A 20,336-nucleotide genomic window follows, 5' to 3' on the forward strand; every position below is an offset into this window, starting at 1 on the left:
GTCTTCAACCTAGTTGTGGAGGGCACAGCTCACTGGCCCATGGGGGAATCGAACCTGCAACCCTGTTGTTAAGAGCTCACACTTGAACCAACTGAGCCAGCCGGCCCCCCCGGTAAGTGACCTTTTGAGACTGGCTTCTTTCACTCCATATACTATCTTTCAAACTTGTTGAACCTGTTACATGTATCAATAATTTATTCTTTTTTTATTGCTGACTAGTAGTCTGTTGTATGAAGTTACCACAGTTTATTTATCCATTCACATTTGGGTTATTTCCTGTTTTTGAATATTAACAATTGAGCCTGCTCTAAATATTTATGTACAGGTTTTTGTGTGAACATAGGTTTACATTTCGTTATGGACTGAATGTGTCCCCCGCCCCCCACCAAATGCATTTGTTGAAGCCCCAACCTCCAATGTGGCTGCATTTAGAGATAGAGTTTTTATGGAAGTCATTAAGGTTAAATGAGGTCATAAGGATGGAGCCCTCATCTCATTGAACTGGTGTGTCATGCAGGCCGTCATGCGGGGTCTCAGCTCCCGCTCCCCAGATAAGAACACAGGACATGGTGAGGCCAAAAAGGAACACCCACGGAGCCATAGGTAAGGGAGTCATACGACTATAGTCTCACTGGAGGCTGGAGTCACACAACCTGCAACCTGCTGTCTGCTTCTCTGCCTGCCAACCAACTGACTCGACTCTCTGACTCGACTAGACTCACCAGTGCAGCCGCGGCAGTTACATCAGTGGCTAATTGGCTAACTGGTTACAGCTGTTGGTCAATCAGCCACAGCTGATGGCCATCCACTAACTGAGCCAGCACCTTTCCACATGAGGCCGAGAGCCTGGGAACTGCTCTCTGGGACTCTGTCACCTCAGTTATTCAGTTTTTGTTGTTGTTGTTATTGTTGTTTTAGATTTTTTTTAATTGGGGAAGGGGAACAGGACTTTATTGGGGAACAGTGTGTACTTCCGGGCCTTTTTTCCAAGTCAAGTTGTTGTCCTTTCAATCTTAGTTGTGGAGGGTGCCGTTCAGCTTCAAGTTGTTGTCCTTTCAGTCTTAGTTGTAGAGGGCGCAGCTCAGCTCCAGGTCCAGTTGCCATTGCTAGTTGCAGGGGGCACAGCCCACCGTCCCTTTTGGAGTCGAACCGGCAACCTTGTAGTTGAGAGCCCACTGGCCCATGTGGGAATCGAACCAGCAGCCTTCGGAGTTAGGAGCACAGAGCTCCAACCGCCTGAGCCACTGGGCCGGCCCTATGTGTGTGTTTTTATGTTGATATGTTCTTGTGTGCTATGTTTTGTAGGTGGTAATAGCTGAAGGGAACCATAATTTTGCCTCCCTGAAGCTGCCTTTTTGGGATTTGATTTTAGGCTCTTTATTAAGAAACAAGACTCAGAACCTTTGGCCCTCCCCTGTTCCTGCTCAAGGGAGTCAGGTAGAAAAACCTGCTTCAGAAAGGAAATCTTAGGATGTTCACCTTAGCCTACTTTGAATTAAGTACAGGAAATAGGAGGCTTCAGGCAGGGCCTGTTAGCTAGATGCCCCTTGTCCCATTATTTCTTATTTCTGAGCTGCCCATTAAGAATCTGCCTGCCAGGTGTGTTCCCTCTTCTTTGGCTCCCTGTAAATCGCCCATTCTCACTTCTGAAATCTAATACCCCATCCCCTGCCTTTCTCCTGTGTCCAGAACTGTCATATGTATTCAGTGCTGCCTCACTGTCTTTGGAATTTTCATGCTTATGTGAATTGCCATGTGAATGTATTAAAACTTTGATTTTCTCCTCTTAATCTGTCTCCATTAACTTGATTAATCTAGCTAGAAGTATTTAGTAGGTGGAAGGAAAAGTATTACATTGTTTTTAGCCCACACATAGCTAAGGAAGCAGTTTAAAGCTGCAGATATTTTGAAAGTGTCCTACTGAGGTCCCATCCATCTTTGGGTTGTCCATCTCCCGTTTCTCTTTTCTTGTCTTTCTTCTGGCCTCATTCTGTTTCTAGGGCAGAGTCCCTTGGGCTGAGCCAGCTTGTGATCTGGCCAATAACAGCCATCATAAGAGGTAAATCAGTTTCTAAGAGAGTCAAGGAAGAGGGTGGGTGGGGGCAGAGCGGGCTTCATGGGCACTGTGCTTCACGTAATAGCCTGATGTCACCATCTTGAAATTCTTAATACTACTGAAACAAGGAGCCTGCGTTTTAATTTTGCACTGGGCCCACAAGTTCTATAAGAGGTCCTGGGTGTGGGGGTTCCCAGGCAGGGCAACTTAACAAAGCGCCCTCATCTGTTCCCACCGCCCACACCTGTAATCTAACCCAACCCAACCTGAGGATTTTATCTGGTTCCAGGCCCCCTGCTGCCTGTCTTGTGCTGACATGGGTCAAGTATGATGAAGGTAGAGGCTTCACAAGAGGTTTGCTGCCTTAGTATCCCAATAGCCGAATGAGGATTTGCCTTAATTAGGTGCCCTGAATTGGAAGACAAATGGAACCTCCCTTTTCCACCCTGACGCCCCCAAATTGTGCTTTGGTGTTTATATGGAAATGGTAAATCAACAGCATCATAATGTCTTCCCAATTGTGGCTCTGCCAGCCCAGCTGGCAGGAAGTACATTAAAAAAAACCAAGGCGATTTATAGGGGAGTTTTACCACATTCTTGCAGACCACTGAACGCCCAGGTCCAGGACCAGGAAGGATATTAACCAGAGGCAGTAGGGGGCGGGGGACGGGGGGCACAGGAAGTGGGGGTCACAGGGTTCGGAGCATCCTGAGCTGGCTGCTTACCAGGCTCCTGACCTCAGGCCACTGACCTGAACACTCTGGACTCAATTATTTAAACTCTGAGGTGGAGTTCATGATACTTCCTCCTAGGACTGTTTGATTGTGAGGAGGAAGCGAGAGGACTTGTATAAAGTGTCCACGGTTGGCATGCAACGTCCTCCAGAAGTGGACAGGGGTGGATGTCACCTTTGGCTGCTGGGTGCATGCGTGAGAGGGAGCACATTTTGTGTTTCTCCAAAAAGCCCCTTTCACAGACCTGCTTGATCCTTCTTCCAGCTTCCTAGGAGCTGGGTCGTGATTATCAGGCCCCTTTGTAGAGTTAGGAAAAGGGAAGCCAGGTGGTCAGAAAATGAAATAGGAGTGTGATTTAGGGTCCTGGAGGGCTAACTTCCGTTCCAGAGCCTGCCAGACTTCTTCACTCAAGAAGAATTTACATCAGAGATCATTCATTCACAGCTTTGAAAACCTTTACCCACATGCACAGATTAAAAGAGCAATGAATTGACAGGCTTCCCAAGCTGGTAACTTGGTAGTGTGTGATAGTGTGTGACGATGGCCTCTGGGGTCTTTAAAAGAGAGACAAGCATAGTCAGAGAGACAGTGGCATCTAGATGACATAGGTTCGAATCCCAGCTCTGCTGTTTCTTGGCCGTTAGTAATTACCTTAAATAAACAAGTCAATCTCTCTGCCTCAGTGTCCCCATCTGCTAAATGAGGATTAAATAATGCAACCTTTAGGGTTGCTGCGAGGATTAAACAGAATCATGAATACAAACTGTGCTTGGCACAGAGTTGCGTGTGTACCAGCTACATAGCAATGTTTGGGTAACCCCTGCAGCCCACAGTCTTAGCACTCCCTAATCTTTAGCCCTGGGTGGAGTTGACACCTTAGGGTAGGGGATGACCTCCCTGCTGTGGATCTTGGAACTGAATGTGACCCTGGACGCAGAAGGAGGCCTCGGCTAGTTGCATGGTAACAGGAATAGGAACAAGGCTTTCTTTAGGTGTGAAGATACTGGCTGGTGTTTACGGGTAACTAGGCGGGGGGTTGTCATTTGTAAAGAAGTTAAGGGTCACACAAAAGGGAATTCTTCCCGTGGAATGAATGGGGCTTGCTGGGAACTAGCTGGTTAGCAGGAAGGGCGGCCCTGCAGACCTTGCCCACCACGCAGATGGGGGAGGGGGCTTATTATGCAGATTGGACTTGGCATCTCCCTGCGACCATAGCAACCGAACCAGTACACTTTCAACAGTGCCCAGAGGAAGTCACTTAACTCTGGCACCCAAGGATCAGCCAGCTGCAGGAGGATCAGACCTCTTCATCAGGATTCGAACCTCCCAGGGCGCTCGGCCCTCTGCGTCCAACTGACATGGGATGCCACTCCAGCAAGACCACCCAGGTGGAGGGGGAGTCCCAGAAACCTGGAGAACAGCAGCCCTCGGGAGAAGAGCCAAATCTGGAGGCCGGCACTGTGGCAGCGGATGGCAAAGACGTCTCAATGAAGGAAGGCGCCCCTGAGCCTCAGAGCTGAGATGCTTCTCTCTTGAGTAGGACCCTCACCTCATTTCTGGAACTGCTTTCGGCCTCAATGCACCTGAGACAAGCCCCATCCTGTGAAGCTCTGAAGCAAGGGAAGAGGGAAAACCCCCCGCTGCGGGGATTCAGGCTTCAGAAGTCACCTCCACAGGCTTTGCTCTGCGGAGTTGTGAGGAAGGTCAGGCCACGAGGAATCCGAGTTTCTCAGCTCTCCAACACAGAGCACCAAAGGAGTCTTCACATCATGGGACTTGCTGACAGCTTCTGGACGTGGACGAGCCCCAGAGCAGACTGTTCTGGCTTCAGGGATGATCTGCTGCTGAGCGGGGACAACCTGGTGACCCCACCTGCCTCACTTTCTCCACTGTGAAAGCTGTCGTTTGGGGTGGGTGGCTTTGCTCTCTCTCCTTTTTCTCCAAAGCTGGCTGAATAGCCAGTGTCCCCAACAGGCAGGTTCTGCGTTTGGCTCGCTCCACACTGTTTGTGTGAATAATTTAATGTCTAACTTGGGGAATTGTTAATGAATTATGGGAACAATCAGGATCAGATGTGACCATGTGAATGGACGGCAAGGAGACCTTGATCGTCTAGGAAATGGAGCACTGAGCCCTGGTGGGAAGGAAGGAGGACGGATTCATGTTCCTGGTTTTTTAATCCCCTGAAAAATGTCCCTCTGCTAATATTCGTGTGTCTCCTCGTATCAAAATTCTGTCAATTTGAACCCTCTAGCGTCTGAGCTATCTGTAGCCAGCCTTCAAAAATATTTTGCTGTTTACTAACATGTCTGTCAGCCTTTTTATTCTCCCCCCTGCTTGTGTTTTGTTTCTACTTTGACTCAAAAGCATTTTAATTTGAAATCAAATAGACATGTTTGCAAATAAATGACACAACAACATTTGATAGAGGATTGGGGATCTGAGCTTAGAGGATCAGTGGGAAAAGGTGGGTGTGATTCTGTAGAACAGAAATGAGAAAAGAATCTGTGGAGGCTTTTCTTTGTGCCGGGCCTCATGCCGGGAACTTTATGTGGGTGGTTTAGCACGTAACCAACCGTCACCACCATCATCCCCAATTTATAGATGAGGATGCTGAGGTACCAAGAGGATAAGTGACTTGTCTGAGTAGAGCCAGCCAGGCCCGGGGTTCTTCCTGGCAGATTTGACCCCCAGCAGGGTGGCTCCCGAATGCATGGTCTACTATTGCAGAGTCCTGCTTCAAGTGGGGGGGTCTGTACCCAGTGGGGATCTTTTCTCTTTACTCATTTGGACCTACCTGCTTGTGGAGAAGTAGCCAACTGGTCAGCTAGGAGTTGCCCCACTGCAGGTTGTGTGATGCATTGCGGGCCTTTTGGTGGTGGTGGGGGGAGGAGGAGGGAGGTGAAGGAGAGAGGGAGGAGGAAGGGAGGGAAAGGCCGCAAGCTACTGAAAATGACCCTTCTTTTTAGCCACTGAACCTCAGAAACTGAGTAGGATTGTTTTGAGATGACAAGACAACTGGGGAAAAGAGGAAGGAAGGAAGGAAGGAAGGAAGGAAGGAAGGAAGGAAGGAAGGAAGGAAGGAAGGAAGAAAAGAAGAAAAGAAGGAAGGAAAGAAGGAAGGAAGGAAGGGTAGTAGTAAGCAGTTCAGCCTGAAAATTGACTACAGACCTTCCTTCTGCTTCAGTCGAGCCTGCTGTCTTGCTCAGAAACAGCGGGAGAGATGGGGCCTCCTCAGCTGGCCCAAAGCCCCGGTCTCTCCCTGGGGTGGCACATTTGCAGTGGGCCAGGGGACAGGCCTGGGCTTGCAGCGGGGGATCAGGAAGTTTGGGGCCTCTTTCTACAGCTTTGGGGATAGGCCAAGTTCTGGTAACTGCTTTCAATTTTTTTGTTAGGCAATTCTGTTGTTCTCTCTAGTCCCTCCTAATGGAAATTCACCCTGCAAAACACAGCTGTGTCTGGTAAGAAGCTGTTTACGGTGTCCATCTTCGGGACTCCGGCAAAAAGTTCTCAGCTGGTGGTGTACCTTTGAGGCAGGAGGCCGCTTATTTCACGAGCTCCTGAGGGCCAGAACTCCCCCAGCTTCTTAGAATCAAATGAAGGAAGCGCCAGGTCTTTAGAAGTTCAGAAACAGGGTGGTGGTTTGTTTTCACTTCCTTCTCGGATGATGCAAAATGCGCATTTAATTAAATTCAAGATCTCTGAGGGCTTTTAAAAACAGGATTCTTCATCCACCTCCAGCTGTGGCAGGCATGCTGGAATTTGCCAGGAAGTTAATCTGTAACAGGAAAAAGCACCCAGTTTCTTTTTTTTTTTTAAATTTATTTTTTAAATTTATTGGGGTGACAATTGTTAGTAAAATTACATAGATTTCAGGTGTACAATTCTGTAATACATCATCTATAAATCCCATTGTGTGTTCACCACCCAGAGTCAGTTCTCCTTCCATCACCATATATTTGATCCCTCTGACCCTCATCTCCCACCCCCCACCCCCCCCAGTTACTTTTTAAGGACATTCCAGTTGTTCCACTGACCCTGTATTATTTATCTGTCTCCCTCTAAGGCTCAAGTGTCTGGTGAAAGTGGTCAGAATTATGTCCACTCAAACACAGCTCTAACCTCTCGATAGATGGGCGTGTACAGACTCTGTCCATAACTTGAAAGCCCACTTGCTCTAGTCCACGTCCCAAAATACCAGAAGAGGAGGGGTTTGTTTATTATTTGTGAACTTATCTATACACCTGTCTTCTGTCTATTCATCCATCCATCTGCTCTTTCTATCTATCTATCTATCTATCTATCTATCTATCTATCTATCTTTCTTTCTTTCTTTCTTTCTTTCTTTCTTTCTTTCTTTCTTTCTTTCTTTCTTTCTTTCTTTCTTTCTTTCTTTCTTTCTTTCTTTCTTTCTTCTATCTTCTATCTTTCTAGCCATTCAACTCTTCCCTTGGATTTTTCAGTTATATGAGGCAGTTAATTTCCCCCTTTAAACCAAATTCATTCATTAAACAAATATTTATTGAGTTTCTACTTTTCTCTCTCACTCCTTCCTTCCTTCCTTTATTCCCTATTAATTCAGCAGTTACTGGGTGACTACTCCAGGCCAAGCTCCTTAGTGCTAATAAAATGTTGAATTGTGTTTTTGTGGGACCATAGCGTGGAACAGGGTGGTCCAAAGAGATCTTTCCAGTCTAGGTGAGACCTAGGTTGAGCCTGGAAGAGTAAGTAGGGATTACCCAGGGGAAAGAGGATGGGTGTTTCAGTAGAAGGGGAACATATGAGCCAAGATGAAAAGCTGCATGGGGGAATTTGTGCTGTATTGTGGGAGCCTGAAGGGCATGTCACAGTGATGGGGTGAAGCTGGAAAAGTGAAAAGGTTCGGATCATATATAAGGAAGGCCTTACATTTTACACCGAGAGGCTGAGAGTTTTCATCTGAATGGTGATGGGGCGTCCTCTAAAGGGCTTTAGGCAGAAGAACGATACTAGGACACCCATTGCTTTGGACTGCTGCCATCTGGTAACAATTCCATTTTTTCCCTGTGGGGGATGTTTTCCTAACCCTCTCTCAGTTTACGCGATTGGGTGGCGCTGATCTCATTCTTGGGCTGCAGGCTGAGCACTACATGGACCTGGTCAAACTGATTTGTTCAAGAAAGGGCATGTGACCCAAACCAGTCCAATGAGAGTTTTCCCTGAGACTTTTTTTTTGAAGCAATTAGGAGAGAAGTATTCTCTTCCTCTTGGAGTTAATACAATTGTAGGATTTAAGCCTGGAATCGCTTAGTGACGATTTTTCCATCACTAGGGAGGACCCGTTTGAGAATGAAACCACAGATGAGAGTGGAGCTGAGACAAGGAGAGACATTGCTGATGAGTTTGTTTGGGCAACTGATCCAGCCATGCCAGAAGTGAATAACTAACCCTAGACGATTTATAGAAACCAATAAATCCTCACTTTTTGAATTGGCTAAGAGAGGTTTGAATTTGTTTTTTGTCATTTTTGAAGAGTTTTGGGTAAACCAGATCAACTCAGATTTACATATTCAGTAGAGTACAGGTAAACCCTGTATAACACGGTACTTCTACAACACGGTTTCGCTCTACCATGGTTTGAGAATTGGGGAAAATCCTCGTACCACACGGCATCTTAGAACACGTTTCACTCTAACACAGTTTGAGAATTAGAGAAATCCCTGAACAACATGGAGTGTAATAAGAGTTTTTAAGAGCAAAAAATATCTCATTTGAAATTAGGGGAATCCCTGAACAACACGGAATGTAATAAGAGCTTTTAAGAGCAAAAGCTATTTCATTCGAAATTAGGGAAATCCCTGAACGACATGGAACGTAATAAAAGCGTAGCAGTGATGACGAAGAAAGTATTATTTAATACATATTAATATGTTATACTTTTTGTGAAAATTGCTGTAATAAAGCTATTTCTCTTAAATTATAAAAATATAATAGTATTTTTTTTAATATTTGGAACCTAACCCCCTTTTTTGTACTAGTTCTTTGTTTCATATCACATGGGTTCGCATAACACAGCATTTTTTAGGAACCTAACAACTGTGTTATATGGGGGTTACCTGTATCTTGGTAGCTATTTGAAGGATGGAGTTGAGAGGGATAAGACTAGAAGCAGGAACACTAATTCGAAGGCAATTGTCTGACCTGAAAAGATAGATCCGGTAGCCATGACTATTTAAAGCTATTTTGAAACCAGCCCCCCAAATCGCGGTAGCACACAAGCATAAGCCTCTTCTCCTTGCTCGTGTGTCTGTGGGTCACTGAGGTTCAGGTTATCTAGGCTACCTGAGGGGTGTTCACACAACAAACAGCAGGAGCACAGGAGACTGAGTTCCACTGCACAGCCACCGTCATATCCTGTCATTCCATTGCCCACAGCAAGTCACATGGCCAAGGCCAACATCAGCAAGACAGGGACGTAACCTTCTCCTGTGGAGGGTGGACAAGTGGATATTTGCTAAATATTAATCTACTCTGACGCAAAAGAGATAGAGTGAAGAGGACAAATTCAAGAAATATTTTGGGGCTGAATCAACCAGTTTTGGTGATTGATTTTACATAGAGGTTGAGGGAGAGAGACAAGCAAGGTCTCCACTTGGGTGATGGGGCTGATGTGGTGCCATCACATGAAAAAGGGAGTCTGGGAGGAGGGACAGGTTTGGACGGAAGCTAAGGAGTCGTGTTGGGAAGGGTTGAGTTTGAGATTCTCATAGGACAAAATAAAAATGATAGCTTGGTGACTGATGTTAACTAGATTTATTGTGGTGATTATTTCACAATAGACACAAGTGTTGCATCATGCTGTACACCTGAAACTAATATAATGTTATAGGTCAATTGTACCTCAATAAAAGTGATAGCCAATCAAATAACTTTCTTTCTTGGCTTCTGCACCTTCTGTCTGTCTTTCCCTTGGCTCCTGTCTGTGGGTTGCCCCTCATCACTTCCACTTTTGTGCAGGCCAATTTGAATCGATTTTTGCTCAAATAAACTCTTAAAAAGTTTTAATATGCCTCAGTTAATCTTTTAACGAGGTAGATAAAAAAAAATTCCATATACTCAAATGCCTTTAGCTCAAAATAGTTCTTATGCCAAAGTGGCATATTTTGGGATGGCTTATCTTGATCCCCTTCCAATGCAATTTTTTTTTAAATACCCTGGACTAATATCCATCTGTAGTATATAAAGGACTTGACAACAAAGGAATGTCAAAAGCAAGTGTAATCCCTCTAAATTTCACAGCCTCAGAGGTCCAGTTTTAGCCAAGTGACATTCAAAAACCACAATCAACAAAACAACATTAACTAAAAAGAATTTCAATTGTTACTGCCTGTCTTCAAGAACATTTTTTAAAATCCATTTCCAAATCCACAGCAATACTTATCAAAATTCTTTTCCTTCTATCCAATTCTCCCACCCCCAGAGCTGCCATTGAGCTTCTCGTGGAATCTCCTCAAACTCTTCCCCAATTTCATCTCCCCTGGTTTTTTTTACTTCTCCAGCCTCCCCATCTTCCTCCTTTTTATTGTGTCCATCAATTTTGTCTTGCTATTTTTTTTTAAGTCTCTTTTCTACCTGGCTCATTACCTAATTCTCCATAGCAAAAAAGAACTCAAGAATGAAACTAATAAGAATCTCTATTCTTTTCTCCCTCCTCTTTTGCAAAATCATCTTCATGACGATATTACAAAAACTTCTGGAACCAGTAGGCAAAGAAAAAATTTCCAGTGGGGATATGTTGGGAGTACTTACACTTTGGTAAACTTGTTGTTACGCAATTACATCATTCTTCTTTTCCCAAGATTTCTTGCTTTCTTTTTAAAAATTGCTAAGTATCAAATGTCTTTGTATACAGTTATTTCAAAGTGCATCTGACACCACATATCACACACACACTCAATCTTTTTCTCTCTCTGGTGCCCCCACTGATTTAAAAAAAAAAAATTCTGTCTTGGTGTCACTGTGGAAATTAGGGAATCTTCTAAGAGAATGTGAATTAGACAAAACATTTAGAAGAACTTTTTCAAATCCCAGTTCACACACTTCTAAAATAGTCCACTTCTAAAAATATAATTGTAATTTGATTATCTTTCTGACAGCAGACAGAATAGCTATCTTCAAATATTTGAACTGTACCTGTGTGGAAATATAAGTAGGCTTAATATGTATCATCTGTGAGGTGGAAACCAGAAATAATGAGTTACATAAGTTACATCAAGTCAGATTTCAACTCAATATAAAGACCTTTCAAAATGTTTAAAGATATTCAGTAATGAAATGTGTTGTTTTGAGAAATGGTGAGTTTCTTGACATTGGGGATGTTTAAAAAAGAGATTGGACCATTCTTTGCCATAATTGCATGAGACTGTTCAAGCATAAGATAAGATATGGACTAAGTTGGAAGCAATAGAGAGCAATGGTTAAGAGCCTGCTTTCGCAGCATGGCTTGACCACTTACCAGCTATGTGGCCTAGGAGAAATTATTGATCCATTTTTATCCTCAGCTTTCTCATCTGTTAAATGTTATATAATACTATCATATATATATATATATATAATGTATATTATATACACACATATAATAGATGATATGATATGTATATGATATATATACATGTAATATAATGGGTTGTTTTGAAGACTAAGATAATAATTATATAGTATAGATATTATAGAGAATTATATAGAGCAGATAAGAAATAACAGTGACTGTTATTATAACCATTATATTGTAATATCAGTGTACATTTTTACCAGAGTATATTCCAGGTACCTTAATGGGTATCATGAGAATAGGGTTAGGTATCAACTAAGTTTGGAAATACATATGACACAGAGTTTAAATAGGTCCCTGTGCTGTGCAGGACCTTCTCAGACCTTTAAATATCCTAATGTACATCGTGACGTTCTAACAGGACAATAAAACATGAAAGATTTTTCCAACTTTTTGGATGATAGCACCATTTTATTTTCAGGGTCTCTTCAGAAGCCACTGTTCCATGGTATTTACCTTGGTGAAGAGTAGTTAAATGGATTCGAAACTCTTTTCCTCACAAGACTGTTTCTTCTGCATATAGAGACCTCCAGGATTTTCCTCATCACCTCCTCGAAGTCCTTGAATCTTAAGGCCTGGGGATTCCCAGGGAGGAAGTCTCCAATGGTCTTACCATTGGTTAATGGATGAGAAAACAAGAGAATGTATGTCCTCTGCTTTCCATGTGAATGGTTTTACTGGGATGTCCAGGTAAATGGAGATACGAGGTCCCGCACTCATGACAACACTCTACCCAGCACGCTCCAGTTTGATTTTTGAGTAATATGGAGGGCATGAAGAGAGAGCGTCTTTGGCATGGCAAGGAATGAAGGTAAGAAATGGAATCTCCAAGCCACGGAGAGCACTGAGCTCAGTGTCTCATGTTGTAGTTCGGTCCCAGAATAAATTTATTGAATACTGAATAGATTTTCATCTGGTTGGTGTAGGGTAGGGAAAAAAAACCCACACATTTTCTTCTACTCATCTTAGTTTCATTGGCTGAGGTCCTGCAAATTAGGTAGACAAAAGATAGAGTAACAAGAGAAAAACAATTGCTTATTAACGGCATTTTGTGTAGACAGGGGAGTACTCAGTAATGAATAACTCAAAGGGGTGGTTAGAACTTGGGCTTGTGTAGCAGCCTGACAAAAAATAAATAATTTTGTAGACAAGTGACAAGATAAAAGAAAAGGACTCTGAGCTTCTAGGGGTGGTAAACTGAGGGAAGGCAAATGTCTGGGGAAACCGAGGGTAATAAGGGTTAGTCAGTCAGGTTTGTGTGTGTAGACTCTTTCTCAGTGCCATCTCATCTTGGTCGTCAGTTTGTTGTCCCTTTCTTGGTACAGGAAGTAGGCACGGGGACAACTTCATAAGGGGAATTTATGTTCTGCTTTCAGTTAGATAAGAGGAGGGCAGAGAGCTCATCCTGTGTCTGCTTTTGTCAGTTGTCTTTGGCTCAAGATAATCCTTATGCCCGAGGGGCATATTTTGAGGTGGCATACTGTGAACCCCTTCACTGGGGCAGCTGAACAGCATTGCACACTGAGGCAAGGACATGAGCTACCCTGTAAGCTCCATAAGCGGGAAAGTCTGTGATAATGCCTGCCAGGTAGTAAGCACTCAATAATCATGGTTTCGGTTTTTAAATTATTGGTTGAGTAATAAATGAATGGGCTGACATATCCATTTGAAGGTCCTAAAGGCACATTAACCTTAATTTGGCCCAAACCAAACTCATGCTCCTCTCATCTCCCACACCCCCAATCTGTTTTCTTCCGGTGTTCTCTATCTAGGAAACAGCACCACTCTCCCTCCCGTTACTCAAACCGGAATCCAAAACCATCCTTGACACATCCCGTCCTTCACCATCCTCTCCCCTTCTACTTCACCACCAAGCCCCGTTACTCTCTCTATATCACTTGACTCCACCTACTTTATTCCACTTCTGACACTCTCACCTAGACCAAGTCACGAGGACTACATTAATAGCCTTTGAACTAGTGTCCTGTGAAATATGGCCCAGCTGCCATCCATCTTCTTCCCACAACGGGGGGGATCTTTGCAAAACTCACATCAGATCACCTACACCCTATCTGATCTCAACAGAACAAAACAAATAAGCTCTCTTCAATGATTTTAATGAAGATCAAAATTCATACGCGGTCAACAAGGCCATGTAAAGACTGTCCCTTTATTACCCCTCCAGCCTGTTCTCCCATCATGCCTCACATTTCTATGTTCGTATTCCAGCTGCACAGAATTCTTGTCACTTCTTTAGGTGCATCCCACTCTCTCCTAAAGTCTTGCATTTGCTACTCCTATAGCCTTGTTAACACTGTGACTGGCCCTTTCCACATCGCAGTCCATTCTCACTTTCCCAGGGAAACCGTCTCTGACCCCCTGCCAAGTCAAATCTCCATGACCTTATCCTTTGCAGCACTGTCACAGCGGTCATTTTTCATCCATTTGCGAGATCTGTTGGCAGTCTCCCCAGCTGTGTCTTCATGAGGGCAAGAATTGTGTTTCCTCTCCTCTAACAGGGGGCTTATGCTGTGGTGGCACTCAACAGATATTTGATAGATGATTGCCTGGATAGGCTTTTAAAATACTTTTGATTGAGGTTTAATATACATATGGAAAAGTGAACGTATCATATGTGTTCAATGAACTTCCACAGAGTGATGGGTAGACTTGCAAGAAGTTTCTTTCCAGGTTTTGGATTCTTAAACTTAGCTAAAGAGAAGTGGTATCTAAAGAGAGCGACAGGAAGTGAGCACTAGAGGGCAACAGAAGCAAAGGAATAAAGAGCCAGCTCCACCAGGCAGTGGTCCAGGACAATGGTGGATGCTCTGTAATTTCTCGGAGGTGCAAAGGATTCTGGGAAGCTCCGAGGCCATGCAGACAGCTCTCTGAAGACATGAGGCCAAAACGGCCTCAGCAAACAGGGAGATGCCTTGCTATTGCCCTAACTATGCCGGTCAGTACTTTCAGGTGACAGCCAGGAGGACAGCCTGTGTGGGTATCTTAGGAATACCCAGAGATGTGAAGGAGACAGAAATCTGTCCCAGCAGTCCCACAAACGGTCTCAGAGAACTGAAATGAGGTCTCAGAGTGAGTTCAGTCTGCAACAGCAGCAGTAATGACCTGACCTTGTCGCCCCTTTAAAGTGGGCACTCCCTAATCTCGTAATGCTGTTGTACTTGTGACTTTTTTGTCTCTGCTTCTTTTTCAATTGTTCTCCCTCTATTTTTTTTTCAATTAAAGTTTATCGGGGTGACAATTGTTAGTAAAGTTACATAGATTTCAGGTGTACAATTCTGTATTACATCATCTTCTCCCTCTATTTTTGATGTCCAGTGACTGCCTCTTCAGTTCTGCTGCCTCTCTCCAATCCTCTACCTCCAAGTACCTTACACTAATGTCTGTTTTGAACTTCTGATTGGTGGGGACCAAGCCATCATCTACCATCTGTCTGGTTGTAAGTGGCCTTATTTTTGGCTTCCTACTGTCAGTGGTGTGAACGGGGCAGCAAGGACACACAACACCAACCACAACTTTATGAAAAGAGCCCCCTGTGGTCCCTTTCCTCAGAAGAATGACAAGCAATGGGTTATTCTCCAAAATACTTGAAAATGAATGAAAAGCACTACCAACCCAGCTAAGCAAGCTCAGGCTACGTTGCCTTTAATCATCATTCTTATTGGTTACTGAGTATTATACCATCCATCATTCATTCTGGACTAAAGAATTTGAGGCTAAAACCTTTGTTTGAGTCTAGATTAGACCCCTTGCAAGCTGTGTGTCCTTGGGCAAGTCACTTAACCTCTCTGAGCCTCAGTTTTCATATCTGTAAAATGGGGGTGATCATTACTTTCCGTGGCTAACCCTTTAGGGTTAAGGTGAGAGCTCTTTGTAAGCTGTAGTCTACTGGTAGTGGCTCTTAACCTCAGCTATATATCAGGACCACTGTGGTGCTTTAAAAACATACAGATGTCCAATTCCTACACTTAGAAATGCTGACTTGCTAGGTCTGACTTGGGGCTTGGGTGGCATGTCTAAAATATTTTATAAGTGATTCCATTGCAAACTCTGAGTTAAGAACCTTCTCATTTCACCAAAGATAGGTGGTAGTTTTATTATCCAGATGACCAAAGAGCCAAGGACATGACTCTTGCCCACAACTAGCCTGTGTTAATGTCGTCAGTTGTGTCAGGGTCCCTGCTCTGGTGCATACAGACAAAGATAGACTCTCTGAGGCCAGTGACCCTGGTCAGGACAAAAGTCATGGGCAGGGTGTATATACGACGCGAGGGGTATACACACCTGGGACCAGACAGTTACATATCAGGTGAGTTGAGGTCCAAGTTCAGGGCGTACCTGTGGAGGGAACAATAATTCTAGGGAAAGTCAACCTAGAATAAATATGAGTTCTGGCCTTCTTCTCTTGAAAGGTTTCAACATTCCCAAATCCCCACCAACATGTCCTTTCTAATGAGCTGGCTCCTAAAAACCTGATTTCTGCCTGTGAAAGCACAGATTAAACAGAAATCAATTCCAATTGAAACGCAGTCCAACCTTTTCATATTCCAGTTGTAGAGCTAATTGCTCCATATTGTCATAGGCTGAAAGGCAAGAAAGCATCATTAAAGTACTAAAAATTCTTTCCATGAAATGGATTTGTGCCAGAGAGAGAAGGCCACTGATGAGTTTTCTTAACTGGGTTGTTTTGGAGGTGGATTTAAAAAAAAATTTTTTTTTTAAATTATGCTATCCTTGGTAAAAACTCTTAAATCTACAAGTGGAAACGCTTTCATGGAGCCTGTGTAAGTTCTCAAAAAACAGCAATTGTAGATTTCATTGATCCATCCCTTCCTTCATTGTTCTTTCATTAATTCCTTTTTATTGTTTGATGGCTATTCTATGCTTACCTTGTGCCAGGCTTTGTGGCAACTCTGGAAATTCAGTGGTGAGCAAAAGGAGACATAGTTTCCTTCTTTGTGGGACTTAGAGCCTAGTTGAGACGCTAATCAAATAAATAATTAAATGTGAAATTCCAGTGGTGACAAATTGGTTGAAACCAATAACGGCGGCTTTGGCTGCGGGATGGCAAAGAAGCTTGTTCTGAGAAAACCTGTGTGTGTGCTGAGATCTCAAGCTCTCAAGCCGTTAACTATGCTGAAGGGTCAGCATGTGCAAAAGTCCTGTGAGGGAAAGATGTTTGACTACTGGGAGCAGGTCAGTGTTCTTGGAGCTCAGAGAGAGACAGGCAAGGGTGTGGGACAAAACTGCAGAGAGAGTGAGAGGCCACATTGCTGGACACTTTAGGCTAAAGTTACGCTGTTGGTCTGTATCTTGAGAGCATTATAGACCCTTTAATTAGCATGGGGTGCGATGTGGGTACGCTGACCCCAATGAGGCTAGACCAGTTAGGAGGTTATACCTGCAGGCAAGAGATGGGAGGCTGGACCACACAGAGACCATTCCGTCCTCAGTGCAGGCTGAGCACTCCTCTCAGGCTGGGCACCGTGGTGGTGGTTCCTCCAGGGGCTGGGCCGCATATACTGAACAATGTCTTCTTGCCTCAGCTTTCTTCACAGCATCTTAAGGACTCTTCACCAGCTGCTCCCTTCTCAAAGAGGGATGGAAGAGAATGCGCTTTTAGCAGTTTTATTTGCTTTTGTGGTTTCAGAATTTATTTGAAGTTCCTGAAGACATCCTGGTGGGCGTGTGCCAAAGCATTTGAGTAACAGTTCAGAACTATGAGAGAGGCCAGAACAGGACAGAGTTGTTGTTGTTGTTTTTTTCCATGTCTGCATGTGACTCAATTATTAAAAATCATCTACTAAGAAATATTAGATGAAAAATTAGGAGAATCATGTGATTGGCTATACTTTGATCTGTTATTTCTTTTGTTTATATCATTGAAAAAAATAACTTTACTGAGCTATAATTCACATACCATCAAGTTCACTCTTTTAAAGTGTTCCATTCAAGAGTTTTTAGTACATTCATAGTTGTGCATCCATCCATTAAAAAAAAATAGTGCCATTTTTCCTTTATGATTTGCATTTTGTTTATTTATTACTATTATTATTTTGCTTACAAACTTTCTATTATAGAAAATTTCAAACTCATACATAAGTTGAGAGACTAGTAAATAAAGCTCCTGGTACTCAACACTCAGCTTCAGCAATTACTAACACACCCAGTCTCCCTCTGCATTGCAATTTTGAAGCCAATCTCAGACATGTCATTTCAACTGCAAATACTGTGATAGAACTCTTTCATTTAAGAAAGTAAGCAGAATATTACTATCAATCAGAAAATATTGATAAGAATTCCTTAATATCATCAAACATCTAGTGAAATTTTCATGATTGAGTCCTCGCTCCCTCCTTCTTTCCTTCTTTCCTTCCCTTCTTCTCTTCTGCCCTCCTCCTTCCCTCTTTCATTTCCTTCCTTTTCTCTTTTCTTTTCTTTAAACAAATGGTTTGTTTGAATCAGAATCCAAGCAAAGCCCATCCATTGCATTTGGCTGATATATCTCTTGAGTAACTTTAATTTATAGGTTCCTCCTCTCTCTTTTTTCCCCCTTGCAATATATTTGTTGAACAAATTGAGTTATTGGCCCTACAGAATTTCCCTAAAGTACTTATTTTTATTTATTTATTTTAAAGATTTTATTGGGGAAGGAGAACAGGACTTTATTGGGGAACAGTGTGTACTTCCAGGACTTTTTCTTTCCAAGTCAAGTTGTTGCCCTTTCAATCTTAGTTCAGCTTCAAGTTGTTGTCCTTTCAGTCTTAGTTGTGGAGGGCGCAGCTTAGCTCCAGGTCCAGTTGCCGTTGCTAGTTGCAGGGGGTACAGCCCACCATCTCTTGTGGGATTCGAGGAATCGAACTGGCAACGTTGTGGTTGAGAGGACGCGCTCCAACCAACTGAGCCATCCAGGAGCTCAGTGGCAGCTCAGCTCAAGGTGCCATGTTCAGTTTTATTTGTGGGGGGCTCTGCCCACCATCCCTTGTGGGAGTAGAGGAATCGAACTGGCAACCTTGTGGTTGAGAGCCCATTGGCCCATGTGGGAATCGAACTGGCAGCCTTCGGAGTTAGGAGCATGGAGCTCTAACCGCCTGAGCCACCGGGCCGGCCCTGAAGTATTTATTTTTAATAGCAGCCAAAGTGGAAGGGAGAGTGGAGCTTGGCGCATACACTTTGGAGAGTCATGTGTACCTGGGTTCAAGTCCTGGATTCACATCTGTGTCCAGGACTTGCTGTGTGACCCTGGGAAAACAACTCATCTCACTCAGTGGGCACAGAACTGGCATTATGTTGAAGATTAAGTCAGATAATGCATGGAAAATGCACAACACACAGAAGGTGCTCAATAAACACTCCTCTTTTTTAAATGTATATAATTTACTTATGTAATATATCACATATTATTATTTTAATATAATTACGTAACATATCTAATAACATATATAATGTAATATGATTTATATATTATGAGATATATTTTATAATTAGAACATTTTATTTTTATGATTGTTTTTATTTTCATCGTTTTTATTTTCAAGTGGAGAAAGAAGCCATCAGTTCTCAGCCCTGGCTGGTCTTGACTGTTCAGGATCTGAGACATTGGTGTGTAATCATTCTTTGAGAGTTTCCAGGAGGGCTGAAGACCTGGGAAATATTGTCCCTTGGAGTAGAACTGAAACAAGGTCCTCCACAGATCTGAGAGGATTTCTTCATTACTACGCAGCCCTGCACCACTTTTTCTAACCTTTGACCGTGTTCCCAGCCCACTGTCAGGCCCATCGTCATTAGGTACTCCATGTTTTCCTGATACTTGGGAAAGCAGGTGATGAACTAGTCCATGCTGCCTTATTAGCCACCCAAGTCTTGTCCTTTGAAAAGAGAATTTAGAAGAGGGTAATAGTTAATCTAGATTAAAACATGGGGACTAATGGGGACTATTCAGGCACTGTGAGACTTGGGGCAGAGGGGAGGGAAATATTTCTGTGTAGGGGGCACTCAAGTCACATCACAAAGTTGATCTTTGCATGAGAGAGGCAAAGATAATTGCCTTTCCATAAATTCATCCATTCGTCCATCCCTCTATCCATTTATTCACCTATTCATGAACTCACTCATCAGCCAATATTTATCTCTATGTAGATAAATAGCAAAGTCCCTGGTATCTATCTGTTTTAAATGAAGTCTACTGCCTACGTGATCGCTTGACTCCACTCCACACCTGTTTGCAAAGACTCTCCAGCCTAAATGTGAATTCAGGGGCCTCTGAGTTGACAAAGAAGTGAGATGATCCTGATTTCTTAACAGAGTCCAGTCCTGGACTCGGCTTTTCCGTCACAAGTTCAGAATATAGCTTCCTTTCATGGCTGCTTAATTATTATGGCTCAGAAGACCATAATACTAAATTAAAGTGAAATGTAATTGCTCTGCCAGTTTTCACATCTGCCAGAATTCAGCCAGTAACAGCAGGATTCCATGAACATCTCCAAGTAAGAATTTGCTGCCGGTGTCAGAGGGAAGAAAGAAAAAAAACTCTTCTCTCCACATTTGCCCCGCAGCCAGGCTGACACGACAGAAATGGGAAACAATCGGCACAGACATAAAATTCTATGACAAAAGAAAACTTGTGAAATAGAAAAATGGATTTCTTGGGGGAAAAAACATAACTTCCTCTGACAGTACTGTACTCTGGAAAAGAATTCTGTAGTCTAGGTTTTTAAGGTCATTAAAAGTAGTAGGGTTTTTTTTGGGGGGCGGGGGTGGTGGAATGAAGGCTCTTAATAACCTACTCTGCCCTCCCCAACCATTCTTTTTCAAATCTATATTAAACTTAATCATCAATTGAAAGCCAGAAATGATATTGGAAAATCATTCTTTTACAAACGGAAACTATTATAATTTAAAAGGGTGCAAATGAAACCATACATTTTCAGAAGGAGAT

At 43.1% G+C, this 20,336-nt stretch overlaps 1 protein-coding gene across 1 annotated transcript; it reads left to right on the forward strand.

Moving 5' to 3' along the window:
* The first annotated feature begins 3,856 nt into the window (after positions 1-3,856).
* On the forward strand, positions 3,857-5,091 carry CHD9NB (CHD9 neighbor). The gene has a single exon (XM_074315909.1). The coding sequence runs from the start codon at positions 4,149-4,151 to the stop codon at positions 4,308-4,310; it is 162 nt and encodes a 53-aa protein (XP_074172010.1). The 5' UTR covers positions 3,857-4,148; the 3' UTR covers positions 4,311-5,091.
* Positions 5,092-20,336: the final 15,245 nt, after the last annotated feature.

Source organism: Rhinolophus sinicus, linkage group LG11 (genome assembly GCF_036562045.2).
Source record: "Rhinolophus sinicus isolate RSC01 linkage group LG11, ASM3656204v1, whole genome shotgun sequence".
Lineage (NCBI taxonomy): Eukaryota > Metazoa > Chordata > Mammalia > Chiroptera > Rhinolophidae > Rhinolophus > Rhinolophus sinicus.

Excerpts from the sequence above, each read along its gene's own strand:
- CHD9NB (XM_074315909.1), top strand. The coding sequence starts at position 4,149 with ATGGGATGCCACTCCAGCAAGACCACCCAGGTGGAGGGGGAGTCCCAG.